Source organism: Salvia splendens, chromosome 7 (genome assembly GCF_004379255.2).
Source record: "Salvia splendens isolate huo1 chromosome 7, SspV2, whole genome shotgun sequence".
Lineage (NCBI taxonomy): Eukaryota > Viridiplantae > Streptophyta > Magnoliopsida > Lamiales > Lamiaceae > Salvia > Salvia splendens.
In genome coordinates this window covers 9,887,581-9,911,654 of record NC_056038.1, presented here as the reverse complement: position 1 = coordinate 9,911,654, position 24,074 = coordinate 9,887,581, and the positions used below count along the sequence as shown (strand labels likewise).

General features: G+C 36.5%; 5 protein-coding genes across 5 annotated transcripts; 3 read left to right on the top strand and 2 right to left on the bottom strand.

Moving 5' to 3' along the window:
• Positions 1–241: 241 nt before the first annotated feature.
• Positions 242–8,085, top strand: LOC121741527 (protein TIC110, chloroplastic-like). Its single transcript, XM_042134319.1, has 15 exons — positions 242–872; positions 1,415–1,474; positions 1,574–1,697; positions 2,441–2,509; positions 2,604–2,702; positions 2,851–2,917; positions 3,379–3,443; positions 3,623–3,717; positions 3,975–4,093; positions 4,263–4,363; positions 5,611–5,827; positions 5,974–6,131; positions 6,315–6,440; positions 6,546–7,520; positions 7,608–8,085. The coding sequence occupies exons 1-15, from the start codon at positions 367–369 to the stop codon at positions 7,851–7,853; spliced, it is 3,027 nt and encodes a 1,008-aa protein (XP_041990253.1). The 5' UTR covers positions 242–366; the 3' UTR covers positions 7,854–8,085.
• A 3,234-nt stretch (positions 8,086–11,319) lies between these two features.
• LOC121740806 (cationic peroxidase 1-like) lies at positions 11,320–13,073 on the top strand. Its single transcript, XM_042133434.1, has 4 exons — positions 11,320–11,572; positions 11,696–11,887; positions 11,978–12,143; positions 12,523–13,073. The coding sequence occupies exons 1-4, from the start codon at positions 11,354–11,356 to the stop codon at positions 12,909–12,911; spliced, it is 966 nt and encodes a 321-aa protein (XP_041989368.1). The 5' UTR covers positions 11,320–11,353; the 3' UTR covers positions 12,912–13,073.
• Positions 13,074–15,496: 2,423 nt separating this feature from the next.
• Positions 15,497–18,540, top strand: LOC121742256 (CBL-interacting protein kinase 2-like). The gene is made up of 2 exons (XM_042135348.1): positions 15,497–15,674; positions 16,582–18,540. The coding sequence occupies exon 2, from the start codon at positions 16,914–16,916 to the stop codon at positions 18,339–18,341; it is 1,428 nt and encodes a 475-aa protein (XP_041991282.1). The 5' UTR covers positions 15,497–15,674; positions 16,582–16,913; the 3' UTR covers positions 18,342–18,540.
• A 117-nt stretch (positions 18,541–18,657) lies between these two features.
• Positions 18,658–20,633, bottom strand: LOC121742257 (structure-specific endonuclease subunit slx1-like). Its single transcript, XM_042135349.1, has 4 exons — positions 20,375–20,633; positions 20,134–20,272; positions 19,617–19,750; positions 18,658–19,499 (listed from the first exon to the last, which is right to left on the bottom strand). The coding sequence occupies exons 1-4, from the start codon at positions 20,536–20,538 to the stop codon at positions 18,779–18,781; spliced, it is 1,158 nt and encodes a 385-aa protein (XP_041991283.1). The 5' UTR covers positions 20,539–20,633; the 3' UTR covers positions 18,658–18,778.
• A 2,129-nt stretch (positions 20,634–22,762) lies between these two features.
• On the bottom strand, positions 22,763–23,568 carry LOC121742258. The gene is made up of 2 exons (XM_042135350.1): positions 23,332–23,568; positions 22,763–23,111 (listed from the first exon to the last, which is right to left on the bottom strand). Exons 1-2 carry the CDS (start codon positions 23,479–23,481, stop codon positions 22,992–22,994), a joined length of 270 nt encoding a protein of 89 aa, XP_041991284.1. The 5' UTR covers positions 23,482–23,568; the 3' UTR covers positions 22,763–22,991.
• Between the last annotated feature and the right edge of the window lie 506 nt (positions 23,569–24,074).

Below are 24,074 nucleotides of genomic sequence, written 5' to 3'. Positions count from 1 at the left end.
CCGTAAAGTGTTTTCTTGAGGATCAAAAGAGCGACATTATGAGGAAAAAAAAACTCCAACGTATAAGTAAAAGGTGTGTTAAGTGATCCTATTCCGGCCTACAAAACAGGCCCAGATAATCACTAACAAATTGGATCTGGACTCGGGCCAGCCCGGCCCAATTAGCCTTTCAATCTGCTTGAATGGCCGAGAACGGGTCGGATCGCAGGCTTCCAAATTGAGTTTTTATCTTCTTCTCCGCCTCCTATCTCTTTACACTCTCCACTGTTCTGTTCACTTCATCTAAACCCTATGAACTACTCTTAGCTCTCTCTCACCATTTCAAGGAATTAGAGAGGTTAAGAGGCACATACTACGCAATTTACCATGAATCCATCAATTCTGCTCACAACAGCTCCTTCCTCGCCCTGCCCCAACACCCCCCTTCTCTCCCCCTTTCTATCCACCACCGCCCACCTCCGTTTCTCATCACTCAATCTCCGCCGCCATCGCTATAAAATCTGCGATATCCGCTGCTCTACCGACCAATCCTCGACTCCCGCGGTCAAACCTGATTTAGTCGGGGAGAAGCGACAGCTCAACGCCGTCCAGTCCGTCGTCGACGCGCTGCCTCCTCCCGTCCGAATTGCCAGCTCCGTGCTGATCGTTGCTGCCGCGGCTGCTGCTGGATACGGTCTCGGCTCGAGGTTCGGTGGCTCCCGTAATGCCGCCATCGGTGGTGCCGTGGCGGTTGGTGCTGCCGGCGCTGGGGCGGCCTATGCGTTGAATTCGTGTGTGCCGGAGGTTGCGGCCTCTAGCTTGCATAATTATGTGGTGGAATGTGGTGGTCCTGGAGCTGTTAAGAAGGAAGATGTTGAAGCCATTGCGAAAAAGTAATTGAATTTCTGTTTGCGCTTTTTTCTGTTAGGTTTTTAAAATGGTTGATTTTCTGATTCTATGTGCTTAATGATGCTAATTTTTGTTACAACGGGTTACAAATTTTGGTAGAGATATTTCATGTCGTAATTGGTTGTGTAGCTCGTGAAATCTATTCGGATATATTGTCAATGAAAATTGTACCTAGGAGCAATGTTATTATGTCCAGTAGCTGTCACTAGATATTGGGGTACATTGTCGTTGCAGCTTGCTTACAAAATACTTATTGAAGGCTATTTATTCCTAATAATCATATGGATACTGGATGTAGTACTGAGTTTGAGGTTGGAAGTGATATACAATCAAGCATGCTCACATGTAACGTTTTCAACATAGTCTTGCATAAGAGTAGGGAAACTAATTGATATGAAACGTGGTTTGTGTCTGTTCTCTCTTTCTTTTCATCCTTGCCTCCTTGCTCACTTTGGCTTCTGAGATTTATTATATTATTTCAGATCTTACTTCTGTTCTAATTATTTATACTTCTGAAATATTCCAGATATGGTGTTAGCAAACAGAATGAGTCTTTCAATGCGGAGCTTTGTGATATTTATTGCCGGTAAGCAATAGTATTTGCTCATTATGATGCACGCAGAGCAGTCTGTCAGTAGACTCAGTACCCGCATAAAATCTTATTGATCAATTTTTTGCTTTGTAGATTTGTATCTTCTGTCCTTCCTCCTGGAAATGAAGATCTCAAAGGTGACGAAGTTGAGACCATTATTAACTACAAAAACTCGTTGGGCATTGATGACCCGGATGCGGCAGCCATGCATATGGAGGTAGTGTTTTATCTAGTGCTATTTAGAACGCTCTATGCTTAATTATGGCTGTGAATGATCCGAGCTACTTATAAAGCTTCAGTTTAAAGCATTGTTTGATCTTGTATAAGAGGTTTGTTAACATAAACAAGTCAAGTGTGGCTTGACATTCCTTGGCTTGTTAGCTCACCAACAAGCTCATTATTACTCACGAGCTAGCTCAAAATATAAATATAATCTGAATCATCTGATATTATTTTATGTATTTTTGTAATTTTTTAATGAGAATATTACTACTTTCTCCGTCTCATTAAAAATGAAACGTTTTCCTTTTTGGGTTTTCCCATTAGAAATGAAACGTTTCCTTATATGGAAACAATATCTTCTCTACTTTTTCATCTCTTTTACTTTATTTTCTCTTCATTAACTCACAAAACAACACTACATAAAACCCCGTGCCTAAAAGCAAATGTTTCATATTTAATGGGACGGAGGGAGTATATAAGAAAGTTATTTATGATGAAGTGATGAATTTTTGGTAAATATGTATGTTTTGAAGAACAACACAAATGTTTTGAATATAGGATAATAGGATGAATATCTAATTTGAGTATAATTTGCCAAAGTTTAGGCTTGAATAACTTGACAAACTCATAAGCTGAATATATTTGCCAAGCTTGAATTTACCAACTCAGTTCAATTGATGCTTCTTAATTGGAAATGGAGATTTAGTTGTTTTGAGGTGTTAATTCACTGTTCTTTAGATTGGTAGGCGGATTTTCAGGCAAAGACTTGAAACTGGGGATCGTGATGATGATATGGAACAACGCCGGGTATGGTGTTGTTTAGTCTCTTGAATATAACATTTGTAATGATTCTTTGAATTAGCAAGGGTAGAGGTTGACCATTTAAATGTTTCTAGTGCAGGCATTTCAGAAGCTGGTTTATGTCTCAAATCTTGTGTTTGGAGAAGCATCTGGTTTCTTGTTACCTTGGAAACGTGTGTTCAAGGTCACTGATTCTCAGGTAGCATCTATTTTCATTATTTTTTTTGTGCCAATTGCCTACACAGTGACTTGTCACTTGTCATGTCATGTCATGTCAGTTTTATATCAGCTTGACCACAGTTATTTAAAACTTGTTACTCGTGTTTTACATACTATAACCTTATCAGGTAGAGGTTGCTGTCCGTGACAATGCCCAAAGATTGTATGCTTTCAAGCTTGCACCAATTTCCCAAGGTAGCACACTGTTAAATCTGGTTTGCAGATCTCGGAAAATGTCAATAAGTAAAAACTTTTATTAGTTTTTTCTATATTCTGCCTAAAAGCCTTTCTTTGATTACCACCCTGCCACCTGTATGCTCTTGATTTATCATTTTTCCAAAACGAGGGTAGAAAATGAAATGACTCAATTACTATGGAGCGGAGGGAGTACTACATTGTGGGATACTTCTGTTTACACACCCTGAAGATTTTCTGATAATTAAGGCATTCTATGTAGATCCTATTCAACTGGGTAGTCTATGCATTTGTTATTATTGTATTCTATTCACCGTGTAGTTTATTTTTTCTTGCCATGACCTCTTACACCTTTATATGGTTCCACTTCGGTCTCCTTTTTTGTTGGCTGTGTTACATACGTAAAAATAAGTACTAAGCTGATGAAATTGCACCAAATGATGGCTTGAATTGTTTTCTAGATGTTGATGAGAGCCAGCTGATAAGCCTTAGGGAAGCGCAACTCCTTTATCGATTATCTGATCAGGTTTTTTCTTCTATGATGTCATTCTCCATATCTTTGATCACATCTTTGATTCTTTATTATAGATGTAAAAGATTGAGTGCCAAACAGTGATATACAAATGATTCGATATTTTACATGTCATGATTTATGTACTGTATATATTTGTTGTTTCACTATTAGTGCTTTCTTCTGTTTTCTAGCTTGCTGAAGACTTGTTTAGGGAGCATACAAGAAAACTTGCGGAGAAAAGTATTTCAGCAGCTGTCAGCATCTTGAAGTCCAGAACTAAAGCTGTGTATGAACAATCTTATATACTTTGAAATTTGAACTCTACAAATCTGAATATTATTGGTGATGCAAATTTTCTTCTAGTGGGTTAGGTTGGTTAACAGTTTTATTTACTCTAAATCCTTAGTGGTGATGGCAGCAGTCTTATTATTATATTCATAGTTATTATGTTAGCCTTGTATGAAAATAAATAACTTTGATGGTTGGTCACTGCACACAAAATTTCAAAACATGTTTTGCTAACTGAGTGTATGTATTTGACAGGAAACCTGTGATTGAGGAGCTTGATAAAATACTAGCTTTTAATAATAAGTTGATCTCACTTAAGAACAATCCTGATGCCAGTCGCTTTGCTCGTGGGGTTGGTGCCATATCTTTAATAGGTTTGTCTAAGCAATTTTTCACATCCCCTCTCTAATGCCATTGTTTTATGCTTTTCTGTTATCCATCACTTGATATGCTTAAATGAGAACCCTTTAGTTCAATATGATAGTGACATAGTCTTTTTCCTATCAGAAGTGTTGAACTTTAGCTTATGTTTATTTCGTTCAGGTGGGGAGTATGATGGTGACCGGAAAATGGATGACTTGAAGCTTCTATACAAAGCATATGTGTCAGATGCTTTATCAGGGGGTCGCATGGAAGATGCAAAGGTGCATAGTCTCCTAAAAGCCATATAAAAAGCTAAATAAGTATCACATCTATTTTCTTGCTGTTATACTTGATCCTCAAAGACTTTCGCCATATTTGATATTTCTCATACTAACAATTTCCCCTTAAGTCATGGTCTCCAGTGCAACAAGATGAGAATGAGAATGTCCATCTAGAAGTTCCTTAATTAGATTTTCAAGAATGTCCTTTAGGATCCTGAAAAGGGACACATAGGATAAGGATACGCTAAATTATTCATAACTGCCGAAACCAAAGTTAGTCTTCCCGTGCAAGACAAACGTGCTCTTTTCTACCCTGTTCATTTCATCTCTTCGGCTGCCTCTTTGATATCTCTCTCCCCTAAATTATTACCCAAAAGTACACTTCCATTCATGTTTATTTTAAGCCCTGACCTATCACAAAACAAGTCTAAGATCTTTAATCAGCCGTCTTAAATGAGTCACACTGTAATTAGTAAAAATAGAGTATAATCAGCAACTTGAAGAGCAGAGGTTTCCACTCCATCCCTACCCTAAGTGAAACCTCTTATAAGGAAATAGGTATAGCCTTACCAAGTAGTCTGCCCAACACATCAAGCTACCAAGTTGGAAAAAGACATGGGATGGAAAGATAAAGAATCAGGTGCATATGAGAGAAAGTTAACTGAATAATCATAATAGCTGGAGGGAGAATAGCCTGGATTCTTGTGATGCTATGGTGGTGATGAGCTCGCTGTCAACAGCTTCATGCGGGATTATGCATTATAGTGTTGGAATTTCGGGCTTTTCCTGGCCCTCAGTGTACTTCTCATATTTCCCTTCTCTTATTCGCTGGAATGGAAAGAAGATATGATGCAGTAACAAACCATTGGCTGACTCGTATACTTGGGCTACTTGGGTCACTTGGTTTGAGTTCTTATATTTCATATTTGAACTGAACATACTTTCTGATGTTAGTTACTGTCTCATATTATTTCATAAAATTGTAGAATTTGTTTATGCATGGTGAAGGATATGGTGGTGCATTTATTAAGTTCAATAAAACCTGAACTTGGAAGAGAAACTTGCTAAGTTCACTGTTCTGTATTTACAGCCATAATTGCTGTGTAAGCAGCTGCCTGCTGTTATGATTATACTGTTGATTTTAGATTATCAAATTTTCTGGGTATAAACATTGTACATGCAATACTCATTTTCAAATTTGTTGTTTTACCTGTCTATTGACCTCATATTTTTTGTTCTTTTTATAGCTTGCTGCACTGAATCAATTGAAGAATATATTTGGTTTAGGAAGACGAGAAGCAGAGTCAATAACTTTAGAAGTTACAATCCAAGTTTATCGTAGACGTCTTCAGCATGCCGTATCTAGTGGTGATCTGATGGAGGCGGATAGTAAAGCTGCCTATCTTCAGAATCTTTGTGAAGAGCTGAACTTTAATCCAGAGAAGGCCATAGAGATACATGAAGGTTTAATTATATTGAGTTTTAATAATAAAAGGCATTATAGTTTAGTTTCTCATAATTTTTTGTTGATTAATATAACTTGTGAAAGTAATGTATACAAGTTTTATTAACAACTTGTTTTTGAAAGAATTTATCTTCTTTACCTGTAGAAATTTACCGGAGAAAACTTCAGCAACTGGTAGCTGATAAAGGTGAACTCAGTGATGATGATGTAAAAACTTTGGAGCAGATACAGATTATGTTCTGCATTCCAAAGCAAACAGTCGAAGCAGCTCATGCAGATATCTGCGGTGGTGTATTTGAGAAGGTGATTTCTTTTATTCATTTCCTTCAATTCTTCTTAGGATCTGCAAAATTTTGATTCAATAATAAATTATGATATCCTGCAACTTTTTGTGGCGCTAAGTAATTGTTCAATGCGATTGTATGTTGCCAATTCTTGGATGTCATAATTTTCCTACTTTTTTTGACGGCTGCATGAATATTACAGCTTGTCAAGGAGGCAATTGCTTCTGGTGTAGATGGATATGATGCGGAGACTAAGAAGGCTGTCAGGAAAGCTGCCTTTGGTTTGCGCTTGACTAGGGAGGTTGCAATGTCTATTGCCGGTAAAGCTGTAAGTGTCCATGATCCTTGGTGCTGCGAACTAAAAGATTTCTTGAGTCTTAACCATACATAGTGGAATGTCTCTGATGTGGTCTATTTAATTGGCTACATTCAGGTCCGCAGGATTTTCATCAACTACATTCAACGGGCAAGGGCTGCTGGTAGCCGCACTGAGTCTGCTAAAGAACTAAAGAAGATGATAGCTTTCAATACTTTGGTTGTAACCGAACTAGTTGCGGATATTAAAGGGGAGCAGACAGAGTCTGCTGATAGTCCACCTGAAGACCCAACTACGAAGGAGGAACAACAGACAGAGGATGATGAGGAGTGGGAATCATTGCAGTCACTCCGAAAAGCACGACCAAGCAAGGAGAACACTGCTGGGAAAGCTAGTCAGAAGGAAATAAATCTTAGAGATGACCTTCCTGAAAGGGATAGAAACGACCTTTACAAAACATACTTAATGTATTGTCTAACAGGTGAAGTTACCAGGATTCCATTTGGAGCTCAAATCACTACGAAGAAGGATGATTCAGAGTATGTTTTGTTAAACCAACTCGGTGGGATACTTGGTTTGACTGACAAGGAGATTGTTGATGTTCATCGGGGTTTAGCTGAACAGGCTTTCAGGCAGGAAGCTGAGGTTATTTTGGCCGATGGACAATTGACCAAAAATAGGATTGAGCAACTTAACGAGTTGCAGAAGAATGTCGGATTGCCACCTCAGTATGCACAAAAGATCATAAAAAATATAACCACAACAAAACTATCAGCAGCTCTTGAAACTGCTGTTGGCCGGGGAAGGCTTAGCATAAAGGAAATCAGAGAACTGAAAGAAAATGGAGTTGATGTGGACAACATGATCACTGGAAGCTTACGGGAGAATCTCTTCAAAAAGACTATTGATGCTATCTTCTCATCTGGTACTGGAGAGTTTGATGATGAGGAAGTGTATGAGAAAATCCCGAAGGATCTCAACATCGATGCTAAGAAGGCCAGACAAGTTGTTCATGAACTTGCTCAGGCTAGATTATCTAATTCTCTTGTTCAAGCAGTAGCGCTGCTACGACAGAGAAACAATCAAGGAGTGGTAAGTGGCACAAGTTTAGTTACATTCTGCTGTCTTACAATAGTCACAACACGAGTGTTGCTCGACTAAATTTCTGTCTCATTGCAGGTTAATTCTCTGAACGACTTGTTAGCCTGCGACAAGGCTGTACCTGCAACCCCCGTTTCATGGGAGGTGCCTGAGGAACTGGCAGACCTCTTCCTCGTGTACTTGAAAAGCAATCAGGCGCCTGAGAAAGTAGCAAGAGTACAGTATCTACTGAACATCAGCGACTCGACAGCAGAATCTCTACGAGCTATGAAAGATAAGGGATCATCAAATGGATCAGCTGAGCAGGAGGAGTTCGTATTTTGATTTGAAAATGTCACTTATTAGCATTAATAGTTTGCCAGTCGAAGTTTGATGCAAAAATGCTGCTAATGGTTGCCAATTTTGTCTCATATTGTTAGAGCATAGAACACGGTGAGCAGGATGATGATGTTGAGTGGAATTCTTTGTATTTTATAGATGTTGTTTGTACCAGTAAAATAAGTTGGATACACTGGATAGAAAAATTGCTTAATGCAATGCAAAGAAGTGATTAATATTTCTGCTCTTGCTAAGAATGAATGTATCTGCTTCCCTATTTTATTTGATATACTGTAAGTTTTAGTGGCAATTGGTAGCTGATTAATATTTGCATTCACTTCCACTATCCATGGGAGAGTTTGACAAACTTGTGATTTATTTTATTATCAAGATAGAGCTGCTGGATACCATTAACGCCATTTTCAACGTAATTAGTTCCTCTCCAACTTCGAATCCTCTCCTCTTTTCAATGTGAACTTTTTGGACTTTGTCTTTATAAATTAATATAAATATCAGAACCTATTACTAGTTTCTCTCCCCCACAAACTTGCGAGAATAGTAATAGTACAAAAAATTCCACCAGATTAGAGAGAAGATGCACACTTGAATTGTTTTTCCTTTTTTTCATGTTCATGCACTAGAACTGATTTCCCTTGCACAAGATCATATTTAACCGAAACACTTTCAATAATTATTCCTTAAATAATCCATATATCTCATATTTAAAGGATTAACTGGAGAGAAGGAAAATCTAAATGAACCCTGATCAAGCTTGGTTGTCGTAAGTAGCAACCAAATTGATAAGATTAACACATTAATTATGTGGATAAATAAATTCTACATAACCAAGTTAATCAATATAATCAATAGGGAGTAATATAATAACCCCTCCGTCCTATAGAAATAGGCCGGATTTCCTTTTTCGCCCATCCCATAGAAATAGTCCATATTGGAAACATTTTTCTCCTTTCTTTTCCTTTATCATTTATGAATCCCTATCATCCACAACATTATTTCAACTACTTTTTTTTTCTTTTTCCTTCCTTTACCAATTACACATTAAAACTTGTTTTATCCATAATTAGCCTATTTCTGTGGGACGGATGAAATATATAAATTGTCCTACCTCGTATTAGAAGCGTCCAGAGTCGGGGGAATTTCACAATATATAGAAAGAGTAGAAAGAGACAAAGAACAATAATATCCAGATTCGTGAGGACATCTTGTTCACATTGAATAGTCAAACGCTACTATTTTTAGCATGATTATTCAAGAATTGCTTTGGGCTCCACTACTAACCATGCAATTTGGGATCTTTCATAAAAGTAGGTTTTCCACGCATTAACTATAGTACATCAAACAGAAATATGCAGGCTCACCTACTATTCAATATTCCTGTTTTTTTTTTAATTTTCACTAAATGTATTAATTTTTCACTGTTTGTAACCATGCATGCTTGCAAATCTACTACAATGACAATGAATATTACTGTTAATGTGTTTATGGCTGATGCCTGTAGTTAGTATTTCTATATTAAATCAGTAGCTAATTTACTCAAGGGATTGAAATATTGTCATTATATATAAAATCTCGTGTATAATAATATAATGATCTCCAACTAATTAAAGTGAAAGACGAATGTATCATGTAATTTATAACATGATAAAATTTTAGGCAGAAAGTACGATGTATATCAATGTATAGTCAAAATATGAAAACGACATCCACCACCACCATTTGATGGTTTGCAGTTTCAAACTTGATAACGCATCTTTAAGATTTACTGTATTCATTTATATTAGTATATTCGAATTAGAAAATTTTTGTTAAGTATTTAATATACGCATAACTAGGATCCAATAATCATCTCATCCTAACTCTATCCGATCAGTTTTTAAAAAATGTTATTTTGTGAATTAAGGCGTTATTCTGTTGTCATAATCAATTATCATGAGATAATTCATTATTGATTGAGTTGTACGTATTGTATTATTTTAGTTGTGACTATCACTAATTATAACATAATTATCCATTTAAGATTAAATTGTAAGATTTAATGTCATGAACTAAACACAATAGATATTTAATCCCGAGATATAATCTTGCCACTACAATAAAAGAATGAATAACGACACTTTTTAATGCTATTAAGGACGCTAATTTGTGTGTTTAATTATACCACCAACACTTCATAAAATGTGCTTATTGTTGGTATCCCGACTAAAATTAGGGGACACAAATAAAAGCGTCTTAAAGGGCAAAAGATTAAGATAATTTGCCCTCAACTTACGGACGCTTTCTTTTGCATCCTAAATTATGAATTTTTTAAAATATTTTCAAACGCTAGTAAATGCGTATCAATTTTTATATCCTTCAAAGATAAGTTTTTTGTAGTGTGCAAATCGAACAATCCCTAAGTGGATAGAGATTAAAATAGAGAGAGTGATATTTTCATTTTAAGAGGAAACATGTCAATTAAAATGTGACTACATAAAATAAAAAAATGTATCACTTTGAATGAGATATAGATGCATGTAACATATTTTTTCAAGCTTACCATAAAAATCATAAATCCTTATATTCATCTTTAAAATCATAATCGGGACAAAGGAAATAGATTTAAGAATTAATTATCTATGGACTATGAATACAAATTTAGCTATTGACCAATGAAATTTGGACTTGTGCAAATTCTAAAAAATATAAAAGAATACCATGATTCTTTCGCCTAGAAATAGAGTGGATAAAAAATCAGAATATGAATTCACGTATTAATAAATAACTTACTATAAATATTAGTACTCCCTCCGTCCCTGAAAGTTTGTCTCTTTTTTCCATTTTCGTCCGTCCCACAAAATTTGTCTCATTTAACTTTTTACCAGTTTTGGTAGTTGACCACATATTCCACTAACTCATTTCTACTCACATTTTATTATAAAACTAATATATAAAAGTAGGACTCACATTACACTAACCTTTTCAACTCAATTTTCATTACATTTCTTAAAACACGTGCTGGGTCAATGTGGGACAATATTAAGAGTACGGAGGGAGTAATACATAATTTTGGCTCCAGTTTATTTATCATATCTAATACTCCTAATAAATACTACAGCTGAACATGTCTTTAACTCCTTTGATGTAATTCCACATTCTGCCACAAAATAAACCTATCTTGGAGTTGCTTAACAACTGCTTAAGGCTTAAGCGTGTCTATATGGTGATTAAATTATAAACCATTGTTTAGTAATTTGTGGGATAATAACCTAGTATTTAAAAGTCAAAGTCATTAATGGGGAAAAAATGGAAGAATTTAAATGATAGTCAGTTGTACTATGAATTATAAATTCAATAGGGAATTAGTAATCCCAAACTAATTAATGAAATTAATGGCTCATGCAGTGAAATGGGATGGCCGCAACTACTATATATATATAGTCCATGTTGGAGTAACATTCAGCACCACAAAATATCCATCAATTTATATACTAGTTGAAGAATCAAGCATGGCAATGAAGCGTTGGTCAGTAATGATAGTGATGATGTTAGTTTTGCAGCAGCAGATATTGATAAGTAGAGCCCAACTATCCTCACACAATCCCTACGCCACATCTTGCCCCAAAGCTCTCACCACCATCAAAGCTGCTGTCTACAAAGCCATTCTCAAGGACCGCGGCATCGGAGCTTCCTTGCTCCGCCTCCATTTCCACGACTGCTTCGTCAATGCACGCTCTCTCTCCCTCTCTCTCATGCATATATATATCATAGTAGTAATTGCAAAGATAATTTTTAACTAACTACATATATATATATATATATATTGTATGTTACAATGAATAAACCAACAGGGATGCGATGCATCGGTTCTTCTAGATGACAAAGAGAGTTTCACCGGAGAGAAAACGGCAGGCCCCAATAACAACTCGCTGAGGGGTTTTGAGGTGATCGACTCCATCAAGTCCCAGCTCGAAGCCATCTGCCCTCAACTCGTTTCTTGTGCCGATATTTTGGCCCTTGCTGCCCGCGATTCTGTTGTCGCGGTATCTATCTATCTATCTATCTATCTAGTACTATAACTTTTGTTGTACAGAATAACTAACTCTCTCTATATATATGTATGTATTTTGCAGTTGAGCGGACCTTCTTGGGCTGTTGAGCTAGGGCGGAGGGATTCCACCACCGCCAGTTACGACGCTGCTAACTCAGAAATCCCGTCGCCATCCTTGGATGTCGCCGACCTCATCTCCGCCTTCTCCAACAAAGGCTTCTCACCCAAAGAACTGGTTGCCCTTTCAGGTAACAACAAACTATCTTAATAAAGATACAAAAGTTGAGACGCAGAAAATATGAAAAAATAATTAAAGAAAACATCCTTCAATTGAATACACAATTTCCCACTAACCCTTAATCCTGTGCTTTTCTGGGACACCAAGATTGAAGACTTTTTTTAAAAATCATAGGTAGTATATTTAAAAACATATATTAACGTCCTTAAGTAACTAACAATATTGATTTTTTTTCTGGACATTTTTTTACTAGTTATAAAATATTGAAACATTCGCATGTTAAGATATATCAACTTAAGCACTAATGAGGCGCTCTTGTATCACTAATTGGTATTAGAGTGAAGAAATAAAAAAGTTGAGAAATATAAGTATGTATGCAAATGCAACAGGCGCTCACACAATAGGGAAAGCAAGATGCTCGGTGTTCCGACGGCGCATCTACAACGAGAGCAACATCTACGCCTCATTCGCCACGTCCCTCAAATCCAACTGCCCCTTAAACGGCAGCGACGACACTCTCTCCCCCCTGGACTCCACCAGCCCTGTCTCGTTCGACACTGCCTACTTCAAGAATCTGCAGACCAACAGAGGCCTACTGCACTCCGACCAGGAGCTCTTCAGCGGCAGTGCTTCCACCGACGCTCACGTCACCGCCTACACCAATAATCCGCCGGCATTCTTCGCCGATTTCGCCACGGCCATGATCAAGATGGGGGGCCTCAGCCCCCTTACAGGAACCGACGGTCAGATCAGAACCAACTGCAGGAAAATCAACTGATCAGATTTAATTACCAACTCAATTATATCATACTTATAATTATAATAATAAGGGATTTGAATTATATATATATATAGTGAAGCCGGAAGCTCAAGAAGAGCAACAATTTGTATTATAGTTATGCTAGTTAATTGTTATATTATGTACGTGTGGTTTGATTTATGAGAAGGTTTCTCTTTCAGTGATTTACGCAACCTGATTGAGACTTTAAGTGAAATTCGAGGTAAATTGTGTCCCAAAGCCCAGCGGAAAACCCCAATAAGTTTGGGCCTATGTTACAGTGGCCCAGCCCAAGTCAGGTGCTAACTAGGATGGGTGACGGTGACACCAATGTGTACATGTGTATGACAATTGAGCAGGTGTAACGCCCCACTTTTTGAACCCTAATTTTCAAACCCTAAAGTACTTGCTTTTAATGCTTTTAATATTGCGAAGTCCGTGGTTTAATTGTCAAGTGGAATTATTGTTGGATACTATTCGTGACCTAATTTTGAGTTGAAATTTTTGACTGGGTCAACTTTGTTAAATATGTGACGTGTCTGCTTTGAATAATTAATGTGCGGTGAATTTAATTATTTTTGAATAATTGATAATTTGTTATGAGAGCTAACAATTTGTCAAATTGTGTTGGTTAAGAAATCGATGTGTGCGATGAGTATCGTTAATGGGAAAATAGAAATTACGTTTACAAATATTTGGAATTAAATCCAATAATTGGGCCTACTATATCTAGCCCAATTGTTCAAATTAAATGAAGTCATCTATGAAGCCCAAAATCAATTCTTCCTAATTCTATTTTGCAGCCCAATTTTACTTCAAATATTTTCACCTCCCAACATCACACGATTTCACCAACATCCCCGCGTCACTGAAAAATCTCCAACCAAAATATGTTAACTCCGTATATGCTTCAACTGCACAATGCAGTTTCCTCATTCCTCCAAAAAAAAGAGGCACACTGTGAATTCAACATCTGTATTTCTCAAAAAAGGGACACCCAAAAGTTACAGATATTAAAGCTCCGTTACCTGCACCAAATCGACCGGTCACCGCCGCTGTGGTGTTCGCACCGTCCATATCGGCAGATCCGTTTTTCATCCCCCGAAGCAACCCCGACTAACCCCGCAGATACGTCTTAGTTTGATTTCCTGAATTAAAGTTTGATTCTTTAATTCAGTTTGCTTCCATTCATTCGATTAGTGGATTGATTACAGATTGTGGTATACGGTGATATATGCAGTATAAAATCGGATTTGAATGGGAGGGGTGTATACCTTTTAAACGAAGAAAAGCTGCTAGCAAACAAGAGGAATTGAGGGCTCTCGCTCGGTTCTCCTCTTTTGTGGAAGAGAAGAAAATACGGTAGAATGGATGTTGAATTTACAGTGTGCCTCTTTTTTTTTCTTTTTTTTGGAGGAATGAGGAAACTGCATTGTGCAGTTGAAGCAAATATACGGAGTTAACATATTTTGGTTGGAGATTTTTCGGGGATGTTGGTGAAACCGTGTGATGTTGGGAGGTGAAAAGATTTGAAGTAAAATTGGGCAGCAAAATAGAATTAGGAAGAATTGGTTTTGGGCTTCACAGATGACTTCATTTAATTTGAACAATTGGGCTAGATATAGTAGGCCCAATTATTGGATTTAATTCCAAATACTTGTAAACGAAATTTCTATTTTCCCATTAACGATACTCATCGCACACATCGATTTCTTAACCAACACAATTTGACAAATTTCTAGCTCTCATAACAAATTATCAATTATTCAAAAATAATTAAATTCACTCCACATCAATTATTCAAAGCAACCACGTTACATATTCAACAAAGTTGACTCAGTCAAAAATTCCAACTCAAAATTAGGTCACGAATAGTATTCAATTACAATTCCACTCGACAATTAATTCACGGACTTCACAACATTAAAAACATTAAAAGCAAGTACTTTAGGGTTCGAAAATCATGGTTCAAAAAGTAGGGCGTTACACAAAGACCCAGATTTCTTTGAACGGTATCTACGTATGTGGCATCTATATACTCTGACACCTTTCAAAAGTACCATTTTTTTATAAAAACGACAATGATTTCATAGGAGTATTATTAATGAAAAAAAAGCGATTAATGATTTCGTAGGAGTATTATTTATAAAATGATACCTGTGGGGAAAAAATGATCTGATATTGCTAACTATGAAAATTTAGAGCTACCTATTTTTTGTCTAAATATTTCGGTAGAAATAGAATAGTACTACATGTATATACTATTTTGTCGTTTTGTTAGCTTCAAAATCTACCGTGGAAATGCAATCATATTAGTCAAGATCTTCCTCGAACTCAAATTCGCCTAATTTGGTCACATATTCTTCAGCATGATGGATAATGAATCTTTGTAATAATATTTAATTTCCTGTATTTTAATTTGCAAATCATTGACAAGTTAAAATATCAATGAATTTATGAAATCTAATTAAAATACGAATTCAATAAATCAAATTATGTTTTGGTTTAATTGACCAGATAGGAGTATAAAAAGACAAGCTTTCATTGTATAAAACATTTTCAATTTTAGAAATAATGGTGAAGATGTCTTAATTTGGACAAGAGATTGTTTAATTGGTGGCATCCACAGTTCTGGGGACACAATACCGAACTCAGATTCGATCCTCTTTTAATTGCAATCACAACTCACAGCGTAGCTTTACACCAACATCACGACCTCTCTCTTTCTCTCTCTCTCTCTGCGCGGGGAAAACACAAATCAAGGTAACCAATTATTGATTCTTCTTGATTCCTTGCCAATCTATGGATGCGATCGAATGAATGATTTTAGCTTGCCAATGGCGCCTCTGTTTTTTTTTCTTTTCTCAATAGTCCCAATATCTGCCTCTTCTTTTGGGTGTTTTCTGATATTTTCTGTTAAATGGTTTGTAATTTTGTCTTATTTTTGAGTGAATTCTGTATTTTCATTTTCACTTTCTTTTCATGTTTTTGGTCGGCATTCGTTGTTCATACTCAATAATGAAAAAAATCTTGCCTTTTTCTTGATACTTTAAACAGGAAACCATATCAGCTTTGTTTGTTTCTTTTTAATTCTTTAATACCATGATGATTTAGGTATTTCTTGTTAGTGGTGATTAGACCCAAATTCATTTCTGAATAAGAAATTGGGTGGGAGGAAAATGTGGAGTTAGAAATTGAATATGAAGATTAAAAACCAGGAAAAACACTAGTTTGAGGGCTTTCTTCAATTCATACATTCATTCGATTGTTTGAAGGTATAATGACTGAAAATCATTGCATAGTATTTCTTCCATTTCAGAATCGAGTTTACCATTTTCAGATTAGCATCTAAATATGTAAGGCACTTTGATGTTGTTAACTTTTTAAATGATAACAGTATAGCTTCTTCACATAATTTAGATTGGGTTGGTCTTCAAGAAGAGTCACTCTAGATATGCTTTTGATGTTATCTAAGTAGTATAAATGATTTCTTGATCATGATCTGTGCTTTTATTATCAATACAATCAATCTTTTTCCACCTCTTGCATACTTTAAATCTTCATAATGTTATCCAATTTCATGTTTTTCCTGTCTATGCTTAACTGATTCTGTGAAATTCCTCTTCTAACAACACGTCAATGTTGATTAAGTTATCACCGAACTTTTCAGTTTCTCCCTTACTGGTCTTCTGAAAGAGAGGAGTCGGGGTATGCTGAAAAATGTTCTTGCAGAACTGGACTCATAATTCTAAGGATTACAAAGACTTGGCCTTATATGAGTTGCTGTTCGTTCACGTGGACGAGAGTGAAGAAGATAGAGTGTACAGCGCACATGCTTTTTATTCAAAATTATTGTCAACTCCTAAACTCCCCGCTTCTTTGATTGGAATCTTGGGTGAAGATGGTTGAGCCCTTCATCACGTTCCACGGCCTTCATAATTTAACTCTTCAAAGGCGAATAAGGAATAGTTTGCTATAGTTTTTTTTCTGTAGTTTCTCAGTATGGATAGTAAGAGTAATGTGTTGATGCATAGATATGAGTTAGGAAGGTTATTAGGGCAAGGCACTTTTGGAAAAGTTTATTACGCAAGGAGTCTACAAACGGGACAGAGTGTGGCCATTAAAGTTATTGACAAGGAAAAGATTACAAAGGTGGGGATCATAAATCAAATCAAGAGGGAGATATCGATTATGAGAATGGTCCGGCATCCTTACATTATTCATCTTTACGAGGTCATGGCTACCAAGACAAAGATCTACTTCGTGATGGAATACGCTAAAGGAGGCGAGCTATTCAACAAAGTCGCGAAAGGGAGGCTAAAGGAAGATCTAGCAAGGAAATATTTCCATCAGTTGATAAATGCAGTCGACTTCTGCCATAGCAGGGGCGTCTACCACCGGGATTTGAAGCCTGAAAACATATTGTTGGACGAGAATGAGAATCTGAAGATCTCCGATTTTGGCTTGAGTGCGCTAGCAGAATCAAGGCGCCAAGACAGTCTTCTCCACACGACGTGTGGGACCCCTGCCTACGTCGCCCCTGAAGTGATCAGCAGGAAGGGCTATGATGGCGCCAGATCCGATATCTGGTCTTGTGGTGTGATTCTTTTTGTTTTGCTGTCTGGATATCTTCCATTTCATAGCTCAAATTTGATGGAGCTGTACAGAAAGATCGGGAAGGCCGACTTCAAATGCCCTAAATGGATCTCTCCCGAAGCGCGAAGGCTGCTTTTAAGAATATTGGATCCGAATCCAATGACTCGGGCTTCAATTGCGAAGATCAAGGAAAGCACTTGGTTCAAGATGGGGTTGAGCTTTAACTTAGAGGGAAACGATGCTGAAAGCAGCACATCCACGAGCCAGCACGACAGTACATCACCAGACAACAGACTCGCGAACCTTAATGCTTTCGATATCATATCCCTCTCAGCTGGATTCGATCTATCCAGACTGTTTGAGGAGCCTTCTGTAAAGAAAGAAGCTAGATTCATTTCACTGCAGCCCGCCTCTGTCATCATATCGAAGCTGGAAGAACTCGCCAAGCGCATGAAGCTCAAGATAAGTAAAAAGGATGCGGGGTTGTTCAAGTTTGAAGGAACCGAAGAAGGTAGAAAGGGGTATTTGTCGATTGATGCAGAGATATTCATGCTCACACCGGCCTTTCATATGGTTGAGATCAAGAAAACCAGTGGAGATTCGCTGGAGTATCAGAAGATGTTTGACGAGTCTATTAGACCTGGCCTGCAAGACATTGTTTGGGATTGGCAAGGCGAACCACAGCCTCAACCGGAGCCCAACCGGAAACAGGACGAGCTCCTACTGCCATCATCATCATCATCATCATCATCGCAGGAGCAACATTCGGAGCAGCAGCCAAATCAAGATCACTTACAGCAGCAGCTGTTGCTGCTGCAAGAACAACTGCCTTGATCTTCTCCAACTGGCAAGTTTTCTTACCATTCTCCTACTTCAGTTTTTTGATTCGAATGTAGCATTCAGGTAACTATTGAGTATTGGAATGATTTTTTTTGTTTAACACATAAATCATGATCCTGTGCATAACTTGAAATTTTGTTGCTAACTGTAGTTTTATTTATGAGATCGAATTTTAAAGTAGTTTTGTTAAAAACCATTATTAATTCACCAAAAAAGTAGTTAGGTTGGTCACATCTTATATGCTATTGGACTAAACTAAAAGGAATTGTTGAAACAATTAGCAATCTAATTTTGAACGGTAAGAGCAATATACGAACTGTGATATTCATTTTAATCATAAGTCATTTCAAGTTTTCAACAACAAATCATGCTTATTGAAATACAACCTTGATGAATAATACATTATGGCTATGGATTTACATCATCACTAATTATACAAAGATGGGAGAATTGGTCAAGTCAATCACCTCAGGGCCCAGATTCGGCCGCCTTCTCCTCTTCTTGCCTCCTGACTTTTCCATGTAACAAGGTGAAGGCGTGAAAAGATCAATGACCTCCACGTTGTGGCCACTGATGTCAGTACTGATCAACACTCGATATTTGTCAGTTTGTGGCTCATCTGATACTGTAGTTGGCTTGCCTAGCCCGGGACTCTGTTTCTCTTCCGCAAACAAGGAGCTACAAGGCGAACACAATGTTCTGGCAGGGGACGAATTGGATTGAGATCCCGCCCATGTTCTTGCCTGACATCCACTTGATTTAGGACTAGCATGATTTACCTGATGGTTGAAGTTTTCTTCAGAAACATGATATTTAGGAGAATAGTGAACTCGTTGTTCCCTCATTGCTCCAGTTGATTCAGGACTAGCATGATTTATCTGCTGGTTGAAGTTTTCTTCAGAAACATTATAGCTAGGAGAAATGTGAACTTGTTGTTCCCTCATTGCTCCGGTTGGTTCTTTATCTTTCAGTTCATGCAAAATGCACTCACTTTCAAAATCACCCCATTCATCATTCATACACACATTTTCATTGTAACATGGCAACTCGTCCATGGAACTGACTTGGGTCCGCATCTGTTCGGGCAAGGCTGGACAGCCGGAGGTATGCAGTCGGTATTTTGTTGAGAACAGGTTCACCGTGAGGTCCAAACTGACAAAGTGAAATAAACCATAGAAAGTTGTGAATAGAAGGGATTACAAACAAAAATAAAGAACACTCTCAAGTTTAGCATTAGAATTTGCCATTTACAAGCAACAGAATTCACACCTTTGCCAGGGAGGAAGGGTTAGCATTGTATATGCCAGTTTAATCTTGTTTGCAAGTCCAGATATCGATTTGAAACCTGCAGCCGCCTTCCTGACCGCTAGAGATTCTAACGGGTGTTGCCACGCCCACTCGAACTACCACAAACAAATTTTCATCAATTCAAATTCATTTAGTAGTGTTGTTACTTCAAATGCTTGTAGCAGATAAGCAGACATGTATATGGATTAGCTTTATCATAAACAAATGATCATTCAGGCAAATAAATTAGCTTTATCATAAACAACAAATAAATTAATCAGTCAGGCACCAAGAAGACGATCTGGATTACAAAATAATCGGTTATGCATCAAGAAATATCACTATCACTGTTGTTTGAAACAAAATCCCTCGCGATTTGAATATGGAAACAACGAAATTAACCAATTTGGAAAGCTTATAACCAAACCCCCAAACTGAGCTTTTAATTTCAGAAACAAAATGTCCAAAGATAAAGAAGAAGAAGAAGAAGAAGAAGAACCTGAAGAGCCGCGATATTAGTAGGGAAGCCGTAGATGCAGAGCACCATTTCCCAGGGGCGCTTCCTCTTGGTGCGGCAGGCGCCGCTCCCTATTTCGCCGTTATGCTGACGTATTCTCCGTCGTGGATTGACAGTATATCTGCAGAATCAGAATTAAATCGACAAAATTATGTTTGAAGCTTAGATAATGGATAGATTGAATTGGGCGGAATCGGAATCGGAATCGGAATCGGAATCCTACCCGATGTATGTTTGGCCTTTGAAGCGGGGACAGAGAGAAGTGAGCAAGTAGCAGGCGAAGAAGCCCGATCCCTTATCATCATCTTCTTCTTCTTCTTCACCATTTTTGCCGATTTGATCCGCCGCAGGGTTTTGGGGCTCTTTTGCCTTTCTTCGTCGCCCCATGCCTTACTGTCCAACTCATCCGATCGATACCCTCATTTCTATCGTAAAAAAATATGACCGTTGCCAATATACAGTATTTATCTGTATTTTCTTTTCCGTTTTTTTCGATTATTGAATTTGAATTTTGAATCGGGCTTTTTTTGGAGAGGTTGTCAAAATAGAGTAGTAGAAATAACTAAATTGGCAGACCACATTAAGTTCTTATACGAATTTTTGGTTTATTAAATTTTTTTACTAATGCATTTTATTCATTAGATTTTTTGTAATTTGTTTGATTTCATGAGGTTCTAATACTATGGGAAATGATATGCTACATACCTTATGTGAGCACCACTCCCGTTTGAAACACGTATATGGTTGTTCGTTTCGATTTATTAGAACTAAACTAAATAGATAAAACGAAACGAACAACGTTATACATGTTTCAAACGAGAGTGGTGTTCAAAGAAGGTATGTAGCATATCATTCCTCACTATACTAATACATTTTGATTTAAGAGATTCTTTGATTCTATCCTTATTTAATAGACTTCAAAATTTAACTAAAATTTACTTTTTCTTATTTATTTGAATTGCAATACCAATTCAAAAATCATTAGAAAATTGATAAATTTACAAATTGATAATGCTCAATATCATTAAATATTTTATTTTTTTCAATGATTTTTTAATCGAAATTGCAGTTGATTTAATTTAAAATATATATATGACTAAAAAAAATTAATTAACATAGAAAATATCCAACTAAAGATCCAACTAAATTAAAAAATATATATATTTTTAAAATATAAATGCATTTATATAAGGATCTAATAAAACAAAAAAAATTAAAAGAACCTAATGAAATAAAATGCATTAGTACAAGAACCTAAATAACCAAAAAATTATAAAATATTCTAATCTAACAAAATATATTAGTAGAAGGACCTCCAGATGAGTTTTGATAAATTAAATTCTATGTATAGTGTGTATATAATTTTCCATCTTTATTGTGTATCTCCCCATTCAATTCAATTAACCAATAATAATTTAGAATCGAATACTAAGCCATGCGATGATCAAGGAATAATAATTTCAAATCGAAAAGATAAACCATGGACTAGTTGTCAACTAATTCACAAACCTTAGAAATGTTGCACTAATGTTATCTCGTTCCAAATTATTACAAAATTAAATGCCTCCAATATTATTAACGGACCACGAACACTGAACTGATTCAACAAATTGATATGATGACTATGTAGACCCACGCCCACTTTAGCCACACATCCATGCTACATACAGAGACTACCGTAGCATTCAACTTTAGTTGAAATAGTTATATAGGATATCGTATTTAAAATGAAACAATTGGAACTTTATAAGTACTATAGCAAAAAATTCAGCCATAAAAACACAACTAGAAAATATTAAGAGTAATATACAAAACAGAGAGAGAGAGAGAGAGTCCAGAACCAAAAATCAGCAAATAGATGAATGCTTAAGGTTCTCAGATAATCCCCACCATGACACAGTTACTTCTTCATAAGAGTGTTTTGTACCGATCAATTCAAAAATTATATGGTACTTATTTGCCGCTGATTAGAAACCTCTTCATATCAATGACACCTGAATTGCAAAACATCCTTAGAACCACAGTTTCATGTGGCGGACGACCGAATATATTGTTGCTACCTATTATATGCAGTCTGCTCAAAGGGCTGAACAAGACACACCACTGCAAGATTATAGGTTGATTCAAGGTAAAAGATTGAATCAACTTTACAATCTATTGATTGGCAAGAAGTGTATCCTCAATTACAGCATTATTTCTCACTTTCAAACTCCTAATGGATAACAATTAACAATTACTTCAAACTGCACATACCTTCTACTTCTAAACATATATACTTACGAATTAGAGCACATAAATACGTTAGCTCTGACTCAGTGGATTCACCATTAATCTCAAATGCTTGGGTATGGATAACAAGTGTGTTTGTGTATTAGTATGTGTTTGAGAGAGAATCGCCACTTTCCTTAACAAGAGAAGGTTTTACTCAACAAGATAGTAAATTCAAACAAGGAACATAAAACAAAAGGCAGTAAGAGTCCATTGTCATATTTTAACATAAGCATAAAAAGAATTTCTTTGTAACACACAAAGAACTTCACTTGCAAATACCACAAAATGTATTCTACATTTCGAATATATTTCCGAGTATATGAATATAAGTGGGAAGGAATAAGAAAGGGATATGCATTGTATAAACTGAAACTATACAAATAATCATCATTTCATACCATCAGCACAGTGGTAGTACAATTCATGGTGCACGTTATATGAGCTCTCTATATAAAAAAATTACTCGTGTATAAATTTTGAAGGGTTCATCATCGAGAATCGACACACAGTCACAAGAAATGACCACAACAGAATCACCTCTGTGGCCAATTACAACATTACCAATTGAATTAATCAGCAGAAAGCTTGGCCGTTGTCGAAGATCTCGATGAAACCAAATTCCTCCACAGGTACCGGCCGCTTGCCATGTCCACGCAAGTCCAAAATCCCTTCCCAAACGCCGTGCAAACCTAATTATAGCGCATGAAATCAGCTCATTGCATTTGAAAAATAACAATAATGAGCATAACAGAGGTTGATTTCCATGGTATTTTCATTTTTTTTACTTTGTAATTGCGTACAAATAGTGTGCAAATCACCTACCTCAGAAGACAATTTTGTTCATTCTAGCAATTAAATGAGAAAAAAGTGAAATTTGGAGATTGGATTGAGAAAACAGAGGTTGTGTACCTTGGAAGAGAGAGGGGTGGAATCAGAGGAGTCGGATTCTTCTTCGACGACGTCGTTTGAAAGGTCAGGCGAGGAGTTGAAGTTTCTGAGAACGAAGAATCCGGCGAGGGTTGCAGAGAGGAAGATCAAAATTATTCTGAGCGGACACATTTCCGAATCCTCTTTCTCTTTCCCTCTCTTCTGGTTTTAGAGAGAGAAAATTGTGGTTGATTGTGAATGGGTGAAGAAAAGAATATGAATTGAAATAGTAGTATTATATGATTGGTGGTAGTAGGTAGGTGATCTAATTTTCAATAATCATCTTCTCCTAATTATTGTTTTTAACTAATGTGTTATTTTATCTTGGAGAAAAATTAAATCAAATTTAATTTTGATCTTTATGTTTAGTTTCTAATTGTAGGGACACAGAGTCAAATCCTATATGTCGGAATTGATACCTTTATCAATTCAGTATAAAAAAAGGCAGAAAAGTATAGACTATAGACTGTTTCTAGATAGATACTAATTTGATCAACTGTATTTGAACTCTTCTATTGTAATAGTTTACTCGATCAAACCTCGAGGAGAAGAATTCCCTCTCCTCTACCGACTACTTTTTTGCTTAAATTTAAGTAATAAAGTTTTTTAAATTAATCTCATTTTATCTACTGTATTACCAAAATGAGAATAATTAATTGAAACGAATTGATTACTGACTATTGATTATATCTTTAAAAACACTCTATCCATTTTAGATATTATCT

Coding starts and splice junctions, on each gene's coding strand:
- LOC121742258 (XM_042135350.1), bottom strand. CDS start 23,481: ATGTGTCCGCTCAGAATAATTTTGATCTTCCTCTCTGCAACCCTCGCC. Junction 23,112..23,331: donor CCACCCCTCTCTCTTCCAAG/GTACACAACCTC, acceptor CGCTATAATTAG/GTTTGCACGGCGTTTGGGAA.
- LOC121740806 (XM_042133434.1), top strand. CDS start 11,354: ATGGCAATGAAGCGTTGGTCAGTAATGATAGTGATGATGTTAGTTTTG. Junction 11,573..11,695: donor TCCACGACTGCTTCGTCAAT/GCACGCTCTCTC, acceptor ATAAACCAACAG/GGATGCGATGCATCGGTTCT. Junction 12,144..12,522: donor AGAACTGGTTGCCCTTTCAG/GTAACAACAAAC, acceptor CAAATGCAACAG/GCGCTCACACAATAGGGAAA.
- LOC121741527 (XM_042134319.1), top strand. CDS start 367: ATGAATCCATCAATTCTGCTCACAACAGCTCCTTCCTCGCCCTGCCCC. Junction 1,698..2,440: donor CGGCAGCCATGCATATGGAG/GTAGTGTTTTAT, acceptor ACTGTTCTTTAG/ATTGGTAGGCGGATTTTCAG. Junction 3,444..3,622: donor TTTATCGATTATCTGATCAG/GTTTTTTCTTCT, acceptor TCTGTTTTCTAG/CTTGCTGAAGACTTGTTTAG.
- LOC121742256 (XM_042135348.1), top strand. CDS start 16,914: ATGGATAGTAAGAGTAATGTGTTGATGCATAGATATGAGTTAGGAAGG.
- LOC121742257 (XM_042135349.1), bottom strand. CDS start 20,538: ATGGGGCGACGAAGAAAGGCAAAAGAGCCCCAAAACCCTGCGGCGGAT. Junction 19,751..20,133: donor CTAATATCGCGGCTCTTCAG/GTTCTTCTTCTT, acceptor TGTTTGTGGTAG/TTCGAGTGGGCGTGGCAACA. Junction 19,500..19,616: donor ACCCTTCCTCCCTGGCAAAG/GTGTGAATTCTG, acceptor TCACTTTGTCAG/TTTGGACCTCACGGTGAACC.